The 18,322-nt window shown below is 31.8% G+C and overlaps 3 protein-coding genes across 3 annotated transcripts; 1 reads left to right on the top strand and 2 right to left on the bottom strand.

The window, feature by feature from the left end:
- Positions 1-778: 778 nt before the first annotated feature.
- On the bottom strand, positions 779-16,207 carry LOC111422773 (N-acylneuraminate-9-phosphatase). The gene is made up of 3 exons (XM_023055999.2): positions 15,775-16,207; positions 7,153-7,327; positions 779-5,131 (listed from the first exon to the last, which is right to left on the bottom strand). Exons 1-3 carry the CDS (start codon positions 15,880-15,882, stop codon positions 4,587-4,589), a joined length of 828 nt encoding a protein of 275 aa, XP_022911767.2. The 5' UTR covers positions 15,883-16,207; the 3' UTR covers positions 779-4,586.
- Positions 5,234-5,613, top strand: LOC139430369 (ubiquitin-like protein NEDD8). Its single transcript, XM_071197242.1, has one exon. It carries the CDS (start codon positions 5,313-5,315, stop codon positions 5,544-5,546), a length of 234 nt encoding a protein of 77 aa, XP_071053343.1. The 5' UTR covers positions 5,234-5,312; the 3' UTR covers positions 5,547-5,613.
- LOC111422772 (neurochondrin) lies at positions 12,949-15,749 on the bottom strand. The gene has a single exon (XM_023055998.2). The coding sequence runs from the start codon at positions 15,399-15,401 to the stop codon at positions 13,188-13,190; it is 2,214 nt and encodes a 737-aa protein (XP_022911766.1). The 5' UTR covers positions 15,402-15,749; the 3' UTR covers positions 12,949-13,187.
- Positions 16,208-18,322: the final 2,115 nt, after the last annotated feature.

Here is an 18,322-nt window from a genome sequence, read left to right on the forward strand (position 1 = left end):
CGTCACCACGATTAATAACGAAACTTGCATTTGAAACATTTTTCTTTAAAATCACAAATGCGAAGCACCTGTATATTGTATATATTAATAGGATTAGTTTGTGTTTAGCTAAGGGAAAAGCGTTCTGTATTTTGCTAATCGCATCCTACCAGGATATCATTCTTCTTCAGGCACCTCGCAATCTGCCCCGTCATACCTTAAACATAAGAAAAGCAGATAAAACCAGCTGGTGTAGTATTTACAGAGTTTTTCTTCTGTTTGCATAGTTTGGTGGGTCCTTGGATATCCCTCATCCTATAGCTGTTCTTTTGCAGTACATCTTTCTTGTAAGAAACTTTCTTCTTTCTTTAAGTTCTCTTTGTCACACAAGAATAAAGCTTGAATCACGGATCTCTTGTCTTGTGGGTGCTGATGGGATGAAACCTGCAGCTACCTATGTCTCTTCTTTCAATACACTCTCAGATCCATGCCCCCACCTATCTTCCTAGTGGAAAAAACATCCAGGATTAGCAACAGTTTAGCAGCTTCCGATTCTATAGTAAATTTAATAATGGAGTATTGTGAGTTTAGATAGAAATTCATGGAGTCGCTCTTTTCCATGGTGCTATTTCACGAAAGTGTCAACCATGTAGAGGGGTTTCCACGGACTCTTCCTCTTTAAACATCTTCATGTAAAACTTGTTGATCAATGGTGTTAAACTGATCCCATTCCTTAATATTAATTGCGTTGCACTTTAAATTTTTATTATGCGTAATTTAATGATTTAATTGAAAGAGATTCTGAGTTCACTAATTATTTATTTAATTTTCTTTACACATACACAGGAATATACATTGCAAATTACAAAAATATGGGATAAAAAAATAACATTACCCTTATCTAGTTATTTAGATATATGCAACTGCATACAAAAGTACATTTTCAAATGAATCGAAAGAGGCAAATTATAATTGGTATTGTGCGTTGTTTCATAACTTCAACTACAATTTCTATGTTGTAAAAGTAAATTTTATGTTTACATCTTTTTGTTTAAACTAAAATATTCGATTTGATAATAAAAGAAGTTGTTTTTTTTTTCTTATCAGTCTTGATTGATATTTTTATTTATTGTTTTATTCTTATTTTACAAATCAAAAAGAATATATATGTTTAGGTACAAACAATAATTATTTACAATATTTATGTTACAATATTTTTAAAATAAAACTAAATTGGCCTAATTGGAATACATAATTATTACTAACAAAAAGCAGCTACGTTTTTCTAGTTTAAATAAATTTAATAATAAAAGTCAGGTACACGTTTTCTACAAAAAGAAAAACCATCACCACCAGAATGATATACGAAATAATTATTATTTTGAGATATATTTTGCACTTCTTAACCATCAGATGACTCCGTTCTTATTTTTTTTTTAATTTTCGTATTCAATTATTATGAAATATAATGGTTTTATTTTGATTTATATTTTTTGTAACAATAATAAAACATCTTAGTAAATAGTATTCGTTCTATGATACTATAAATATGATACTTCTAAAACTACCAATAAATTTTTTTTTATTTTTGTGTTTCAATTTTAAATTTTTGTTTAGTCTTGAGCAAAATTAAATTGTGTCTGAAATAAAGAAAAATGAAAACTGGCAGAGATTCGTTAACAAATCAGTCTCTATTTGATATAAAAATTAAATAGGAATTGAAACTAAGTATTAGAATCGACTGAAAAATTAATAAATTTATTTTAAAATCTGTAGGGCGACTTTAAATTGTTAAATTATCGATCCAATTTTTAATACTTGCAAAATTTTGCCCCTCTGGAATTATTTTTATTAAATTCTCCCTGAACTACAAACGTACGAGCTAATTATTAAGATGATTTTTAAATAACAGTTTTATATGTGTAATGAGCAAAAGAATAAACATGTTTCCTAACACCAAAAAAAGTAACAAATGTTTTCTAATAATCTACATCGAGTAAAATCTAATATGCTTTAACAATACGCTAAACTATCTTAAATATATAAAGTCATGTAACATCTGGTATACATATAATGTACAATAAAGTTTCATGGACATAATCTATTGAAATATAGTTACATTAAAAAAAATTAATGAGATAAAATTAAAATAAACCAAAGATTAGATTTTTTCGAAATCTAGTAGAGTTTCAAAATAATTAATAATAATCTACTACAGTTTTACGTATATTTTGGAAAAATTTGACAAAATATGTTAAAATTTAATTAAATTCAGAAAGATTTATAAACATTTATGCTCAAGTCCAGTAAAAATCAAAAAATCTAGAATTGTTTAATAAATCTAAACTAAATTACAATAAAATCTAGATCTTTTCAACTTCAAATTGGGAATAAAACAGTTTCAAAATGGGAATAAACTATTTCAATTTGAGATAGCTGTGAAATATTAAAAATTGCAAATTTGTGCATTGCACAATAATAACGATGCCCACACCGAATATTTCTAGACAAACTGAGGCGATGCTATCTCGTCTATCCTCTTAAACCTGGTCCAATGTCTGTCCTTCTTCTGATCTGCATACCTGGAGATATGCATAAGCAGAAATGAAGGCAGAATTGAACCAACAGCCAATGGGAGTAGGGCCAAGAATAAACTATAATAAAACGAGATACATGACAATTAGCGCAGGAGATAGAGCAAGGGAACAACAATACTTATCGTCAACTTTAGATTCGAGGGGATGACACGATTCACCTACCAAGGGACACTGAAACGGCAGAGGTCGAGTCGCGGAAGAAGTAGCGATAAAGAGTCATGAGTTGCAATCACTGCAACTACGCCAATAAAAGTCTCAAAAATCCTCAACAGAAAGACCGGGTTTTGAATATAACCTACGCAGCTGAAACGAAACCACGTTGAGAGTGTTTGAGCGAAAGATACTCCGTAAGATTTTCGGTCCTATACAAGAGGAAGTTGGTAGCTGGAGAATCAGGATGAACCACGAGCTGGATAGCATGAGGGACAAGGATATAGTTTGTTTTATAATAAAGGTACAGTGCCTGCAATAGCTGGGGCATCTACACAGGATGGAGCATGGCAGAGTTGCGAGAGTGCTAACTAAATGAAAACTAACAGAGAAGAGATTTGAACAGATAGAAAGTTAGGCCAAAACGAAAATAGTAACGAAGATTGGAGAACGCTATCAAACACATTAGTGAAAACGACCACTGCTTATTGAAAAAACAGTAAAAAAACTACGTGGTACAAAGTATAGAGCAGCAAACATACATGTTATTACATGTATGTTTGATTTTGTTATCATGTATTACAAGCGCTTAAAACCGCTGTAACCATGATAACTATCCCTTAGATAGTTTATCAGGAGAATAGTAAAAGTGGGCTTAAAGAATATAACATATATAATTAACATATTATATAAATTGTGTATTTGATTTTTGTCTAAGTTGAAATTGTATGTTCCCAATTTGAAGTTGTGCGGTTATTTTGAAAAAAGCATCTAACAATTTTATAAATGAAACTTTAGATGATTTTAGAAAACATGATTATATTAAAGTTCTTTTGCAAAATCATCTAAAAAATCAGCTCGTACTGTGCATTAATAGGTTTTTTCTAACATGCCAGAAAATCGTTCAAAGATTCTAGAAATATGAATTGGTGAGTAATCAGAAATCTTGTGGGGCGATTATGCTTGATATCTATATCAAGACAATTATATGACACTAATTTCTAATTACTCATACAGTGACATGTCTGTCATCTCATTTCTATAATTAATCCAGAATCAGAATTGAAATTTAGACTTTGTAGTCTTTGTTATCAACATATTTAACGTTTATCATATTATTTTTAATTAAAATTCAAATTTATTTATCATTCTTAGATATGTATTATTACCAAAAATTGAGAGAAGTTTGATTCAAATAAATTTGTTTGTGTATAAGGTGGCCTGTTATGTTATAATTTGCTTGGTAAAAAGTGATTTAATGAAATGGTTGAGAAATACGCGTGCACAACATTACTTGTTATGATAAACAACTTTATGAATTGTATTTCTTTTTTGTTTACATATTAAGTAAATTTATTAATTAAATTTTAGAATAGTTTATGAACAGTTTTGTAGCATGTTGGGACAAACCTAATAATATAATCAGCATCGTCCTAATAACTTAAATAGTTTCTGTACCTTATAATTATTCAAAAAGTCTAAAAATATACTTTTTTTCATGTTAGTTACATCGTTGTAACTAATGATATAGCACAGTTTTTCTTATCACATATTGTCTCTTCTTCCATTTTCACAGAGATATTTTCCTTTTTGTTTAGGCTTATCAACAAAAAAAATTTACTTCATTTTTCATTTAGAAACAATTTTGTTCTAAATCTACCAAGGACTTAAAAAAGTAATAATAATAAAAACCTAACAAGATCTAACAACAAGAAAAACTAATCAAAATAACTAACACTAATAGTTGCTCAATTAATAATAATTTGTAAGCCTCTACTGAGATTTACAATTTTGTCATGTCATTAATTGGTTAGTTGATCAACTAAAAATGTTTGTTAAATAATAAATTGAAAAGTGAACTCAACTACAACAATCACTTCCGTTACTATTACCATCAAAAATATCCATTCTTACAAAATTCCTTTTCCTATCGTTATTCTCGGAAACTGGAAGTAATAAATCAATTAATTCATTAACATTATCGATAACGTAATCGGGACGGAATCGAAAATTATTTTTTTCTTCCTCTTCATTAATAATATCCTGCGTTAAAGGTATCCAAACGGTTCCACCCAAATTCGCTTGAATACCACCCAAAATATCGGTTTCCATTTTATCGCCAACCATCAAACATTTACTTGGTTTTACTTTTAAATAATCGCAAGCTTCATAAAAAATGCGTTGATTAGGTTTCTCCCATGGCAAATCTCCCGAAACTAATATAATATCGAACAGCGATCGTAAGTCCAAACGTTGTATTTTTTCCCATTGAGCGCAAGATGGTCCGTTTGTTATCAATCCCAAGAGGTAGTTGTTTTTCCTTAAATTTTCTAACAATTTTAATGTTTCCGTTGATAAGGCAAGATAACGATAACGCAATTGAATCCAAGTTAAATAAATTTCATCTAGAAAAAAAAAGATAAATATTAATTTTAATATTATTTTTTTGAAGTTGACTGTTTGTAATGAAAAAAAAAAATCCCCTGGTAAATTCAAAAAATAAGAAATTGTCAACGTTTACGTTTGACAAATTATTAATTTTATTTTTTCATTTTGGACAGTATTTCAAAATTTTTTGTTTTGAAAATGATGTTAAAAATTTTAACACTAACCGGCACCGAGCTTGAGGTCGACGTCGAACCGACCGATCGCGTTCAAACTATTAAAGAAAAGCTTGAAGAACTCGAAGGGATACCACACGACCAACAACGGTTGATTTATCAAGGAAAAAAACTCAAAGACGACCAACCGATCAGCACTTACAAATTGAAAGGAGGAACCGTTTTACATTTAGTAGTCGCCTTAAGAGGTGGGAAATGAGTGCAAAAAAGTATTGTCTAATTGTAACTTGTTTAACGGTTTGGTAAATAAACAAAGTAACTGTTTATATTTTAATTTTATCTTAAATCATCTTTATCATTATCTTTAATCATTAACTTACGAATAAGTATAAAGTGAGTCAAAAGTTATCAACCTAGCTTTAGATATCGGAATTAAGATATTAGAACAAAGGGAATTTAATTATAAAATTAATTTTAAAAAGTTCTAATTTACGAATATTGGAGAAAAAATGATAGATCTGATACGACTGATCCGGTAAAATCAGCTGATAAAAAAAGAACTGGCCATTCAAAGATTAATTAAGTTGAGGAATAAGTTTATGAGTGTAAGGAGAGAGTATAAGAGAAAAAAACGTAACAGCGAAAAGAGAGTCAGTGTGGGAGGATAATGATGCATAGGGAGAGGATAAAAGGAGCGTGAATGAAGTGAGGAGGAACAAGGATAATTAGGAAGGTGAAAGAGGTGCAGAAAAAGAGTTAGATAAGATTATTATTACACCGGGCTGCAACGGACTAAGCTACGTCGGCGTCGTTGTGCAGAAGACGTGGGAGAGGTTTAAGAGTGAATGGATTCTTGAAAATGTGAATACTGATGAGAAATAAATACTAATGGAACAAATAAGACCTATATGCTTTGAACCCCATTTTGGTACCAAGCATACTGGGAGGTCTATAACAAACATGGTACGCGAGGTATTTGATGAGTGTAATAGAAAGTTTTCAGGATTATAGAAAGATGAGATGCGAGGTGATGGAATGCGATATATAGAGTTAAGATGGGAACGTTCTGGTGCAGGTTTATGCCGACGACCAGATCATTCTTACAGCTGATGTATCGGTTAGGAAGATACAGAAAAGATGGGATAGACTCTGGAAAGCATGCCAAGAGTGGGCAAGATGTTGTAAGCTGGGGTATACCAGCGAGAAATTGATGGGGATGTTTTGTAGGTATATGAAGGTGAAGAATAGTGAATGCGATTAAGTACGTGAGTTCGTCGAGCACGTGAGATATGTTACAGATATAGTGACAAATATGATTGGAAAATAGCAGTGTTGGCAGGGAAAGAATGGGGATTTAGAGAAGAGATTAGAAAGCTTATTATGGAGAGAATGGTGTTGCCTGGATTGGCAGCATGTAGTGAAGATAAGATTGTGACTATGTATGTATGCGTGGTGGAGTGCGTAATTTTTATGCGCGCACTTAGACCCCAGTGGGCCCCTTGTGCATTCTCAATTGGAGGCTCGAGGTGGTATGAGATTGTGATAATAAGATGGATGGGAAGAATTGAAAAAGATATAAGGATGGTGGATAACCTTAGATTATTTTATAAGACATCTGAAACCTTAAAATAAAAATTTACAAAAAGCGATAACCTTTCAACTACATATCAATTGATTTGGCGTTTGCGGAAGTCCTCTTAACATTTCATTCTAACAAAAAACTTTCGATTATTGAAGTACGAAGAGATTGGATTTCACTACTTTTCAATCACTACCTTCACCTACAAACTTTCTCGTAGTATATGAATAGAATAATAATTCTTAAATAAAATTAATCCCGGTTTAATAAAAATAAAAACAATTACCTGCTAAATTTTTATAATCATTTCCTAAAGCTTGCGCCCAAAGTAATTTTCTCCAAACATCGAGATCCATGGAAGGGTTTTCGGGACATTTTCGAAATGCTCTTAAGTAATTAGAGCAAATTTTTGTTGATATTTCATTTGGTATTGAATATTTTTCTCGTAGAATTTCCGTCAGCTACAACAAAGAAAAAAATGAACGATTTTATCAATGATTTAATTCATAAGTTGTGTTCAAGTTAAATTTAACGGCGAATAACAATACATTTAATTTTTGGAATACTCGAGAGATTATAATTAAAAAAAATCTTAACTCAAAGTTCGTAATTAAAAATACAAAGATAAATACACATCGTTCGCTGATAAGATGATATTAAATTGCTTAAGTCATTGTATATTGAGCTAATTATTTAAATTATAGGATTTTAGATATTTAAAAAATTAGATTATTGTTGAACGAATATTTTGTTCAATTAATTATTTTCAATCAAAAACCTTGTTGATAAATAAAAAATGATGTATACATTGAAGACTTAGACAAAACTTGATTAAAAAAAATAAACAAATCTATCTTGTTACAACAAAGTTCAAAAGAGGAAAAAAAAGAAAGGCCATCGACCAGATAAACAAGAACAACAAACGACCTTTAAATGACATTAAAATCATGTTTATTTACATACACACAAAGTTTTTTTTAATTTCTCCTTTTTTTGTATGTACTTTCTTATCGTCATAATCGATACGTAACGATATTTTCGACTTTTTAATCGGTTAAACAATGTTATTGAAAAAGATGATTACTCATTATTTATTCTTGTTTTTGCAATACTAAATTATTACAAAACATTTTATGAAATATTGTATTTATTACATTTTGACCTATTTTTCTATAATCTACGTATATGCTAAAAGATTGATATGAGTACTTAAATATAAATTGAAATAGTTGTTGTGTGGCCAAAAAAATAACTTTAAATTAATGAAAATTAATTTAAAATGGATTATAAATGGCCAAGATGTGTATATGGGCGTTGTTCAAACGTGGTAAGTGAGTAGTTATTTCTGGCTATCTTCCAGTCTTCAATTTATATTTAGATACGATTCGCCTCCTACATGTTTTAGCTTTTGTTAAAATCGCTAAATAAATCAAATAAAACTTTTATGTCGACGTTTTGAAATGTTATACCGTTATCTTGATATAAAACTATTATAATTTGATAAATTGATAAATAAAATTGAGGTTACTACCAACATTTTCCATCTTCAAAAACGACTGATATTAACGATTATTTTATGCTAGTAGACGATTTTTATAATTACTAACTGTCGCCATCTAGGGACCAGTAGATTCTCAACATCCTTTTTAACACATTGGCTGCCACGTGATTACGTCAAAAATGACATTCATATATGGATCTCAATGACAATGTGTTAAATAGTTAAATGATTGATCTTAAATGATCTATTGACATGTCAATAGGTTTGGTACAGTATTAATCACTCAGTACACGAGATGTACGAAATTATTTGGATAATTTGTTTCCGAAACCGTGGAGTTGGGCGATCATGAGATTTTTTATCTTTGGGGATAATTTATTTTTGTTGATTGCATGTTCTTTTTTAGGTTTACAGTAAAAAGAAGCACCTACAGACCAACAACATGAAAGGAAAGTCTGCATTTGGAGTCAAACGATAATGGGGGCTTATAAACTTTGCAGTGAATACTTCTCTCATAAGGACATCCACAATGCCACATGAAGATCTGATGGAGTCACGAAAACTCAGATTAATCACATACTGGTAATTATAAGACACGGGGGTCAGATGTAATGGATGTCCACAGTTTTAAAGGTGGCATCATTTGAATAACTGGGATCACTCTTAACAGAGAATAATGAGAATGGACTAATGATCGAGGAAAGAATCAAAGCTGGAAACTGCATACTTTAGCCTCCAGCACCTGCAGTGCGGTGCTGCACACTTTGCAGGGAGGAGTGGTGAGGGAGGTCGAGGTTCTACAGGAGCTATACCGCCAATGAGTAAGGTAAGGTAGAAAGAGATTGTTTTCTTTTATGTTTGGCTTTGTACTCAATTATGTATTTGTTGCTGTACAGCTACCTATATAACTTTTAGTTCATCAAACGTTGTAAACCTAATCCGATACAATCCTAAAATTTCCATGACCAAACTCATAACAAAAACAGCTTCACTTATGGTTTTGATAAATTCGGTAATACATTCAAAACTACCACAGATAAATGAGTTAAAAGAAAACACATTGATTGCAATAACCTTTATCAAAATCAACTTATTTTTGTATAAAGAATTTGTTATGTAAAAAAACATGTTTCAGAAACGTAGATGTAATGGAACTAAAAAAACAGGGTGTATCTGAGTTTTTGGTGAACATTGTATTATGTATATTCGCAAGATTACTTCAACAACATTTGAAAAATAGATCGAACATTAAGAAATTATATTTCGTACACTTTTATTTAATTATAATTAATTAGAAGTTTAAAATTTCAGAGATTGTTCACGATCAATACTTTTATGGACAAATAAACAGTATAGAAACTCGGTTGGCAACCGTTCAGTTTCTAGAAATCCGTTAAAACCAGAAATAGAACGTTAAATTTTCCACGAACCTACACAAAATATACACGCAAAAAGAGAACGACAGACATTATAAATTCCTTTCTCATAGTCAATTTATTTATTCATATTCAAAGTGGAATGTTAAAAATAACTAATTACTTTTAAGATAGCAAATTCGGCAACTTCTACAAAGATTAATAAAAAGAATTAAAAAAATCAAATTTATTTCTGCAATCCTTATCACATTATTAAATTATTTTGTAACGTTTTTTGAAATTGGATCTAAAGATAGATCGAAGCGTGAACTTTAGATGTTTTATTTGAGGAAATATTCGATTTTTGATAAGAATTTTCGATAAACTTATTGGTATAGATCAGAAATTTTTTAAATTGATAATATTTTCAATAACGAAAATATCTCCCGTTAAAATCTTAAAACTATCAATAATCCGTTAAACGATATCTATTTTTTATGTTGTTTTTAATTGTAAAACTACGATGACGCTGTCATTACGTCCAACTAAAAAAACTACATAAAACGCAATATGTATGTTAGTTCGATCAACATAAACAATTACGTTATACGTTATGAAATATTCTAGAAAATTTTATAAAAAATATTATTTAACATTTAAATTAGCATTAAAAGCTTTATTAAAAAATTTTTTTTAAAGAAAGATGGAAAGAAAGAAAGTCTTTGGATATAGATGATTTTATTTCCGTTTATATCGCCACTATTTATACTTTCCACGTGGCAATCTGCCCAATAATGTGTAGTCGTGTTGTATGTATACCCCCACAACTTTGAAACTAAACCTAAAATAAACACGTTCACGTTATATTTAAACATCATTTCGTCGGTGTTCACAAGAAGAAAACTATCTAGCCTACACAATTAATATTAATGCCATAAAACAAAATGTATTAGTTTTAAAATTATTTTTTTATAAACTATACGTTTAACGAACCAATTATTGTTATATTTGTCCTTCATTATAAATAACATTTTTGTATGCAATTAAAATTATTCTGACATAATATGCAAAATATGTCCTCATTAACAACGGCTTCCAACTAAAATTTCTTTACCAACGTTAAATGTATAAATTTACATTAAGTATTGTTGTAAAAACATATAAAAAATTTTCTTAATATTAAAAATCATCTAATCTTCCAATTTTCTGCAAAACTTTCATACTTTTTAAGGGTTTATTAAAAAGGGAAATTACATGCGCATAAAACAGGTCATGTTATTCAAATACTTGAAGTTCTTTCCATAAACTTTTGCACCGTTTTGAAACTTGAAAAGGGTAGAAAGGTGCATCGATAAACATTTTCACAAACAGTCGGACCGTCGTAAGGCTAATTCAGGCCTACACGTGTGAATCCGCACTGGGCAAAGAATATACCGGCAACCAGAGAAAACTCGCCAGGGACAATGAAGTTACTCTATGGTGGGTTTCAGGTCACAAAGATATTGACAGCAATTAAAAGGCGGATAAAGTGCCGCCTAAGATACCAAATTTTCGGAAAGGTTGGCCTAACACCTGCTAACATAAAGGAACAACACCTTGGAGCAATACTAAGGTTCATGAAGTGCCTAGAATTGCCCTAAACCTCCCGCACCCCTCAGCAAAAATAATCATATTGATGTATATTGCAAAAGATCCATTTTATGGCAGAAAGAAAACAGAAAATTCTTAACAACAATTTCTATTGTATACATAGTGTCAGAATCGATGAGGTATACTACTAGATAGACTTATAGTAAATAGAGGTATAGACTTGATGGACATGAATAGTAAAAAATTCCGGCATAACAAAGTCAAGGTTGATAAAAAAAAGATGGAGTGATAACTTACGCTACTTTATGATAAATTTAAATGTCAAATTCCTAAAAGTTTAATATTTTAGTATCAAAGATTACTGTAAAATAATAAAACAAAAGTGTCACTGTTATTAATTTCCTGTGACATTCTAGTCACAATTGATTTTTCTTTCTTACCTCCATTATATTTCAACAAAAAACCGATTTCTTCATTTCTTCGAATTCTTCATCTTAGTTCTCTTCAACATAATGTCGATAGAAGATCATATGCAAGAAGATATCAAAAGTTCGATCGATAGAGTTCAACATCTTCATGGAGTCGTCGGTACAATAATGACAAATGGGGAAGGTATACCTCAATTAACTACGTTAGACACTACAACCACTATGCAATATGTACATGAAGTAGGTCAATTATTGATTTGCGCCAACGGAGTCTTAAGAGATCTTGAACCGTCGAATGATCTGATGTTTTTGAGATTAGAATCGAAGAAGCAAGAACTCGTAGTCGCAAATGACCAGGAGTTCCACATAATCGTTATTCAAGAGAAAGAATAAGTCTCTTCCTTTTTTATATATATAATTATTCATATTTTATAGGGAAATAAAGAAACCGAAAAGAAGCTGTCTGCTTTGTATCGGAACAACCAAAAAAAGTAAGGGTTTTGCCGCGCGTCTCTAACATGGCTAAATTGGAATGTTTATAGTTCTAATGTTAGTTCTAGTTTTGCTTCAATAAAAATATACAACAATCCAGCACTGAATAACAAGTAAAACTAGAACTAACACTAGATGTAGAACGGTTCTTCTGAAGATGCACGGCTAAATTCGAATGATTATAGTTCTAGGTGTAGTGTTTAGGTGTAATTCTAGTTTTACACTTTCACTGTCACTAGAACTAACATTAGACCTAGAACTAGAAATATTCGGGTTTAGCCATGCGTCTCATAAGACGGCTAAAACCGAATGATCCCAGTTCTTGGTCTAGAATTAGTTCTACTTTTAGTTCAATAAAAATATTGTTTAGCACTGAACAACAAGTAAAACTAGAACTAACACTATACCTAGAACTAGAAACATTCGGGTTTAGCCGCACGTCTCTAAAGACGGCTAAACCCGAATGATTCTAGTTCTAGGAATAGTGTTAATTCTAGTTTTACACTTGCACTGTCACTAGAACTAACATTAGACCTGGAACAGAAATATTCGGGTTACTTTTAGTTCAATAATAGTGTACAATAACGCTGAATAACAATTAAAACTAGATCTAGCACTAGGACTAGAACTAACACTAGACCTAGAAACATTTGGGTAAATTCAATAAAAATATACAACAATCTAACGCTGTCTGGGTTAAATAAAACAAAAAAGAATCAAATTTTTAATAAATAAATGTATTTTTTATCAAGTAAAAATTGGTTATACATAAAAAAAGAGGAGCGAGCAAAAAAATTTTATTAAAAAACATGAAAACCCTTAGATATTTAAAAGGAACATAAAAAAATCGGATTTAATATTGTTTTAAACTCGACAATAACAACACCCACAATTTATTTTTTGCGACTTTTTTTCTTATCGATAAAAAAATAATTTTAAAGACAAACAAAAAAAATTAATCCCCAAACAATTTCTTTCCCAACTCCATAAATCGGTGATTTCTGCACATCGTTAAAGCGTTCGCCTTCTTCAAAACATCAACAACATTCTTATTAGCTTCAACCAAATGACACAAAAAATCTTCATAAGCCGACTTCACGTTCGGCTGTAACGCGCCGACTTTAACTTTCTTCAACGTATTCACGATACCTTCAGCCCAACCGCTTTCAATTGCAAAATCGCTAATCCACGGAATTAATGTTAAAACTCCGGACATCGTTTGCATCCCCAAAAACCATAGTTCCATTAATTCCATCCATTTTTCTTTGTAAGACATCGCAACAACTAAAGCGGAAGGATCATTTGATTCGTCAATTGTATACGCATCCCAAAGGAATCGAATTGTAGCCTGGATATAGCGACAAATTGAAAAATCATTTTGTTTGATTCGTTTTGATTGTTGTTTTAGAAGGAGTAACCCGAGGACGGCTAAATTTCCGTGTAAAACCAAATTTTCCGGGATATCTTTTAATTCCGGTAAATTTTCAAACAAAAATTTCATTAAGTTATTAAAAACCGTTGAATCTTCAACAATTTTTGGTTCTAAGACGGTTAAATTCATGAAAATATTACAAGTACTTATCATAGCCGCACGAGAATCTTGCATTTCTTCAAGAATATCAGGTGTTAATTCAGGAGGGGGTTGATTTAAAACTTTTAAACGCTCAGATCTTGGCACCGGAGGTCTTTTATAATGAACAATCGACCAATGAAATTGAAAACATTCAAATAAAACGTCTTCTTGTTGAAGTTTAAATAATATTTTTCTCGCTTCATCTTCTACCGCTAGATGGCACAATGCAGGGAGAGTAATTCGAAGAATATCAAATTGCGATAAAGGATTTAATTCAAGATTAGTTCCAGATTTTTCGGCTAAACGACGTTCTTTACATGCTCTAAATGTTTCATTACATAACCGTAACATAAACGGCAATAATTGATAAACTTGAGGTCGCATTGCCGACGTTTCTTGTGCTAACCAAGCAACTAAAACTCTTACAGTGCCACAAATAAATAATTTTTCATTTATAGGAAGATTATTCGCGTTTTTATCATTTGAAACTTTTGTTAATAAGCCAATGATGGCCGAAAAAGCACCTTTTAAACCGGTATACAAAGTTTGTTTTTCTTTTTGATCCAAATCTAATTGATCAGTTGATATATAATTAATTGATAACTCCAAAATAATATAACAACCGGTTACTAATTCACCTTGTGTGAAAGCTTGTTGTAAACTTTTTCCATCCAATTGCATTCTTATTTCGATCGCCGCCAATTGAATCAATAACAAAAAGAATTGTTTTGGTTTATCTTCCGGTTTTTCTTCGTTTATAACAAATTCAATTCCAAGCAAATCAATCATCGTAGAGGCTAATATTAAAGCGGGGTTTCTTTGTTGTTTACCGATTTTACTTTGTAAAATATCTGTTAATCCTTTATAGATGCTCATTGGCCAAATTTCATCGTTCGCAGTTTTCGCAATTTCTTTCCTCGGACAATTAAATAATAACCCATTTAAAATCGTACATAATTCGAATTTTCGTTCGTCGTGATCTGTTTCAAAATCCAAAGCGATTTTATTCACGATGGTATGAAAACTTTTCGGATTATTTCGATCCCATGATTTCGATCCAAACTTTGTCACCAGCATAACAAGAATGTTTAAAGCTTCGTCGGTTTGAAAACTTTGCTGGGCGTAAATTTCGGACATTTTCGAAACAGCTCCAACATCAAATAAAGCTTTTTGTCCTGGTTCGTGTTCTGCTATACTTTTTAAACAACCGTAAGCTTCTCCGACGATAATCAAGTTATCGTCGTAATCACTCGCATCTGCTTGTTGTACTATATCCAAAAATACGGGAATATTTGCTAGCATTTCCGGGTGTGTCGCTAATTCTGGTTCGTTACAAAAAACGGTTAGAATTGATAAAGCTACGGATTTATAAATTGCCGGTGGACAATCAACGGGAACATCGGACGTTAATAATAATCGTTTTAGGAATTTAAATCCTATCGCTTCGAATATGGCTTTCTTCGCTGTCGCGTTACAGTCTTTACCTTTAACCAATTTTGTTACCATAAAAAGAGCGGCAAATTTTTCAGTATCATTCGTCGCATTTTGCAAAATTGCGATACACTTTTTAACCGCGTCCGAAATTTGTCCAGACATCTTGTCTGCGTTTATTATTAACTTTTTTATACGTTTTCGGAAAAACCTTGATTTTCTCCGACACCACACGCACCAACCGGCTCAGTTTGACAACTGAGACTGAAGAGGTTATATTTAGTGGGCAAACCCCAGGTCTTCTAATTTCGGAAACGTCTCACTTTATTTATAGTCACACACACACATCTATACAGTATATTCTCCACGAGAAGAGAGAACTTTCTTTGGTAAAACGAACCGAGAAGAAACCTAACCTAAAAAAACTTGTGTGACATCAGCTGATCTAACCTTAACTAAACTGTCAAATGAATCTGTCATCTGTCATTCGCAAAGATATCAATCAGCAAACTTTAAAAAATGAAAAGAAAATTCTTACCTTATTACAAGCAAGTTTATCGCCTTTCCTCGTTTCAATCAACGTATTGTCCAAATCGAAAAAAATCGCTTCGATTTCCCCTGTTCTCGTCGTCGTTGTCGGTGCCATTTCTGCAGTTAACCTTATTTTAACGTCATATAACGGTACAATAGTATTCAAGTTAAAATCGCTGCCGTATTTATTATTTTCAACGTCATTAAAGTATCACCCCGCTCCGCTCCGACCGCGATAAATCGAACCTTTCTATTGGCCGATTCCAGCCGCGCACCACTTCTGATGCAATAACAGACGGACGGTTCGCGATTTATAAGAAACACACCCACCGTTATGATGTGTGTGTTTTTTTAGAGATAATTGTTGCTGACGCTTAGATTAAAATGGAACTACGCCCCCAAAACATTATGTAAATCTTTGCGATTGACGATCAGAGTTCAATTGGTTGCGTCTATTGTGTTTTGATTGTTTGGCGACCTCTATGTATTTACTTTATAACATTCAAACTTATTTTTAGTAAAATAGATGGCGGGGCAAAAAATAATTTTTTAAGTTTCATTATTAATCAATAAGAATTAATTGGCAGAAATATTTTAAACAACTATACTCCTGGAAAAGATTATTATTATTATTATTAAAAGGAGCAAAAACTAACCCTGAAAACTATCGCGGCATAACACTGTTGGACAGTTCTATGAAGCTATCTACAAACATACTAAAAATTAATCTAGAAAATATCATAACAAATGCTGAAGAACAATAAGGTTTTAGGAAAGGCAGATCAATAACTAATGTCATATTTGTCTTGTGCTTTATGGACTTGACTAAAGCTTTTGATAGAGTATATTTTGTGTAAGTATCCACATTACTTCCCAGTAAACAAGAAACCTCTGTGAAACATTTCAATTTTAACGTACAGTGAATTAAATGAAACATCTTAGAACTACGTTTCATATACGTGACAGATACGATTTTTAAGAAACGTATCTAAAGATATGTATCAAATACATTTCAGTAGAAATATTTATGAAATATCATTAAAATATGTAGCAGAAACATTTCATTTGAAACAATTCGCTACAAATGTGTCTGAAACATGTCTGGAATATCTTCAGCACCGCCTGTGAACGTATGTACAAACATTAATTAATGTTTGTAAACAGAACTAACCTGAGGTAACATTCCTTCACGGTTTTATTGACAGTTCAAAAGAAAACTTCACGCTATGATTGGCATTACTAATTACTAAAGAAAACTTCACGCTATAATTAATGTTTGTAAACAAAACTAACCTTACGTAACATTCTTTCATGGTTTAATTGGCATTTCAAAAGAAAACTTCACGCTATGATTGGCATTACTAATTACTAAAGAAAACTTCACGCTATAATTAATGTTTGTAAACAGAACTAACCTTACCTAACATTCCTTCACGGTTTAATTGGCATTTCAAAAGAAAACTTCACGCTATAATTGGCATTACTAATTACTAAAGAAAACTTCACGCTATAATTAATGTTTGTAAACAGAACTAACCTTAAGTAACATTCCTTCACGGTTTAATTGGCTTTTCAAAAGAAAACTTCACGCTATGATTGGCATTACTAATTACTAAAGAAAACTTCACGCTATAATTAATGTTTGTAAACAGAACTAACCTTACGTAACATTCCTTCTTCTTTAATTGTAAGTTGAAGAAATAATGAATGTTGTGTAGTGTAAGATATGTTTTGGAGGAAACTCGCCTGAGGAATCATTGCTGATATATGTTGGTAACGAAGTCGTTCAACAAGGTGATTTGCGTTCGGTTACTTTCTCATTTTATTACTTTCTATTATTATTATTGCTGCCGGACTAAGGGGAGCGGCCCCTCGCGTCACCACAACCTATAAGATCTATTGTAACTTTAGTCCTCCGAAAGTTTTGGGCAAATGTAATATAGTATTCCTTAGTATTTCTCCAAAGTGTTCCCTTATGTTGGTAGGTGTCAAAAGAGCTTAACCGAAAATTTTGTCTCTTAGGCGGCCTTTGACAACGCAATTACACAGTATATGTTCAGCCATTTCTAACTCGTTGTTGCAAAGTCGACAAGTTTGATCCTCAGCTTGTCTAATGTGGAAGAGGTGGTATTTTAGGGGCCGGTGAGGAATCTTGGGAACGTCCTTAAACTTTGCTGAGGCATAAAACCTCTGGTTTTGTTTTGCGACGGATTTATCAGACCTGGAAGTTCTTTTCAGCGTAAGGCTACCTTTCAGGTCTCCCAAGTGGTGATTACTTGTTTTAGGTGGCTTTTTTGTGGTCCACAACCAGGTGGTCTTGGGCCAGTTTGTCCGCCTTCTCATTGCCCTCAATGTCTCTGTAACCTGGAACCCACCATAGAGTAACATCATTACTTTCCATACTGTCTTCTGTTTATTATCAGACTCATTAATCTCCCTGGTAATGTGGAATCTTTTGGTATCTTTTACTTTTCTTAGGTATTCTTCCTTGTATCGTTTGTATATAATATGTCTAATGATGGTTGATCCTTCTTAACCTGATTAATAACCACCAG

This window comes from Onthophagus taurus, chromosome 7, assembly GCF_036711975.1.
Source record: "Onthophagus taurus isolate NC chromosome 7, IU_Otau_3.0, whole genome shotgun sequence".
Classification (NCBI taxonomy): Eukaryota; Metazoa; Arthropoda; class Insecta; order Coleoptera; family Scarabaeidae; genus Onthophagus; species Onthophagus taurus.

Excerpts from the sequence above, each read along its gene's own strand:
- LOC139430369 (XM_071197242.1), top strand. The coding sequence starts at position 5,313 with ATGATGTTAAAAATTTTAACACTAACCGGCACCGAGCTTGAGGTCGAC.
- LOC111422772 (XM_023055998.2), bottom strand. The coding sequence starts at position 15,401 with ATGTCTGGACAAATTTCGGACGCGGTTAAAAAGTGTATCGCAATTTTG.
- LOC111422773 (XM_023055999.2), bottom strand. The coding sequence starts at position 15,882 with ATGGCACCGACAACGACGACGAGAACAGGGGAAATCGAAGCGATTTTT. Across the intron at positions 7,328-15,774 it reads ATAAACTTGCTTGTAATAAG|CTGACGGAAATTCTACGAGA; the intron begins GTAAGAATTTTC and ends TCTTTGTTGTAG. Across the intron at positions 5,132-7,152 it reads TGATTATAAAAATTTAGCAG|ATGAAATTTATTTAACTTGG; the intron begins GTAATTGTTTTT and ends TTTTTTTTCTAG.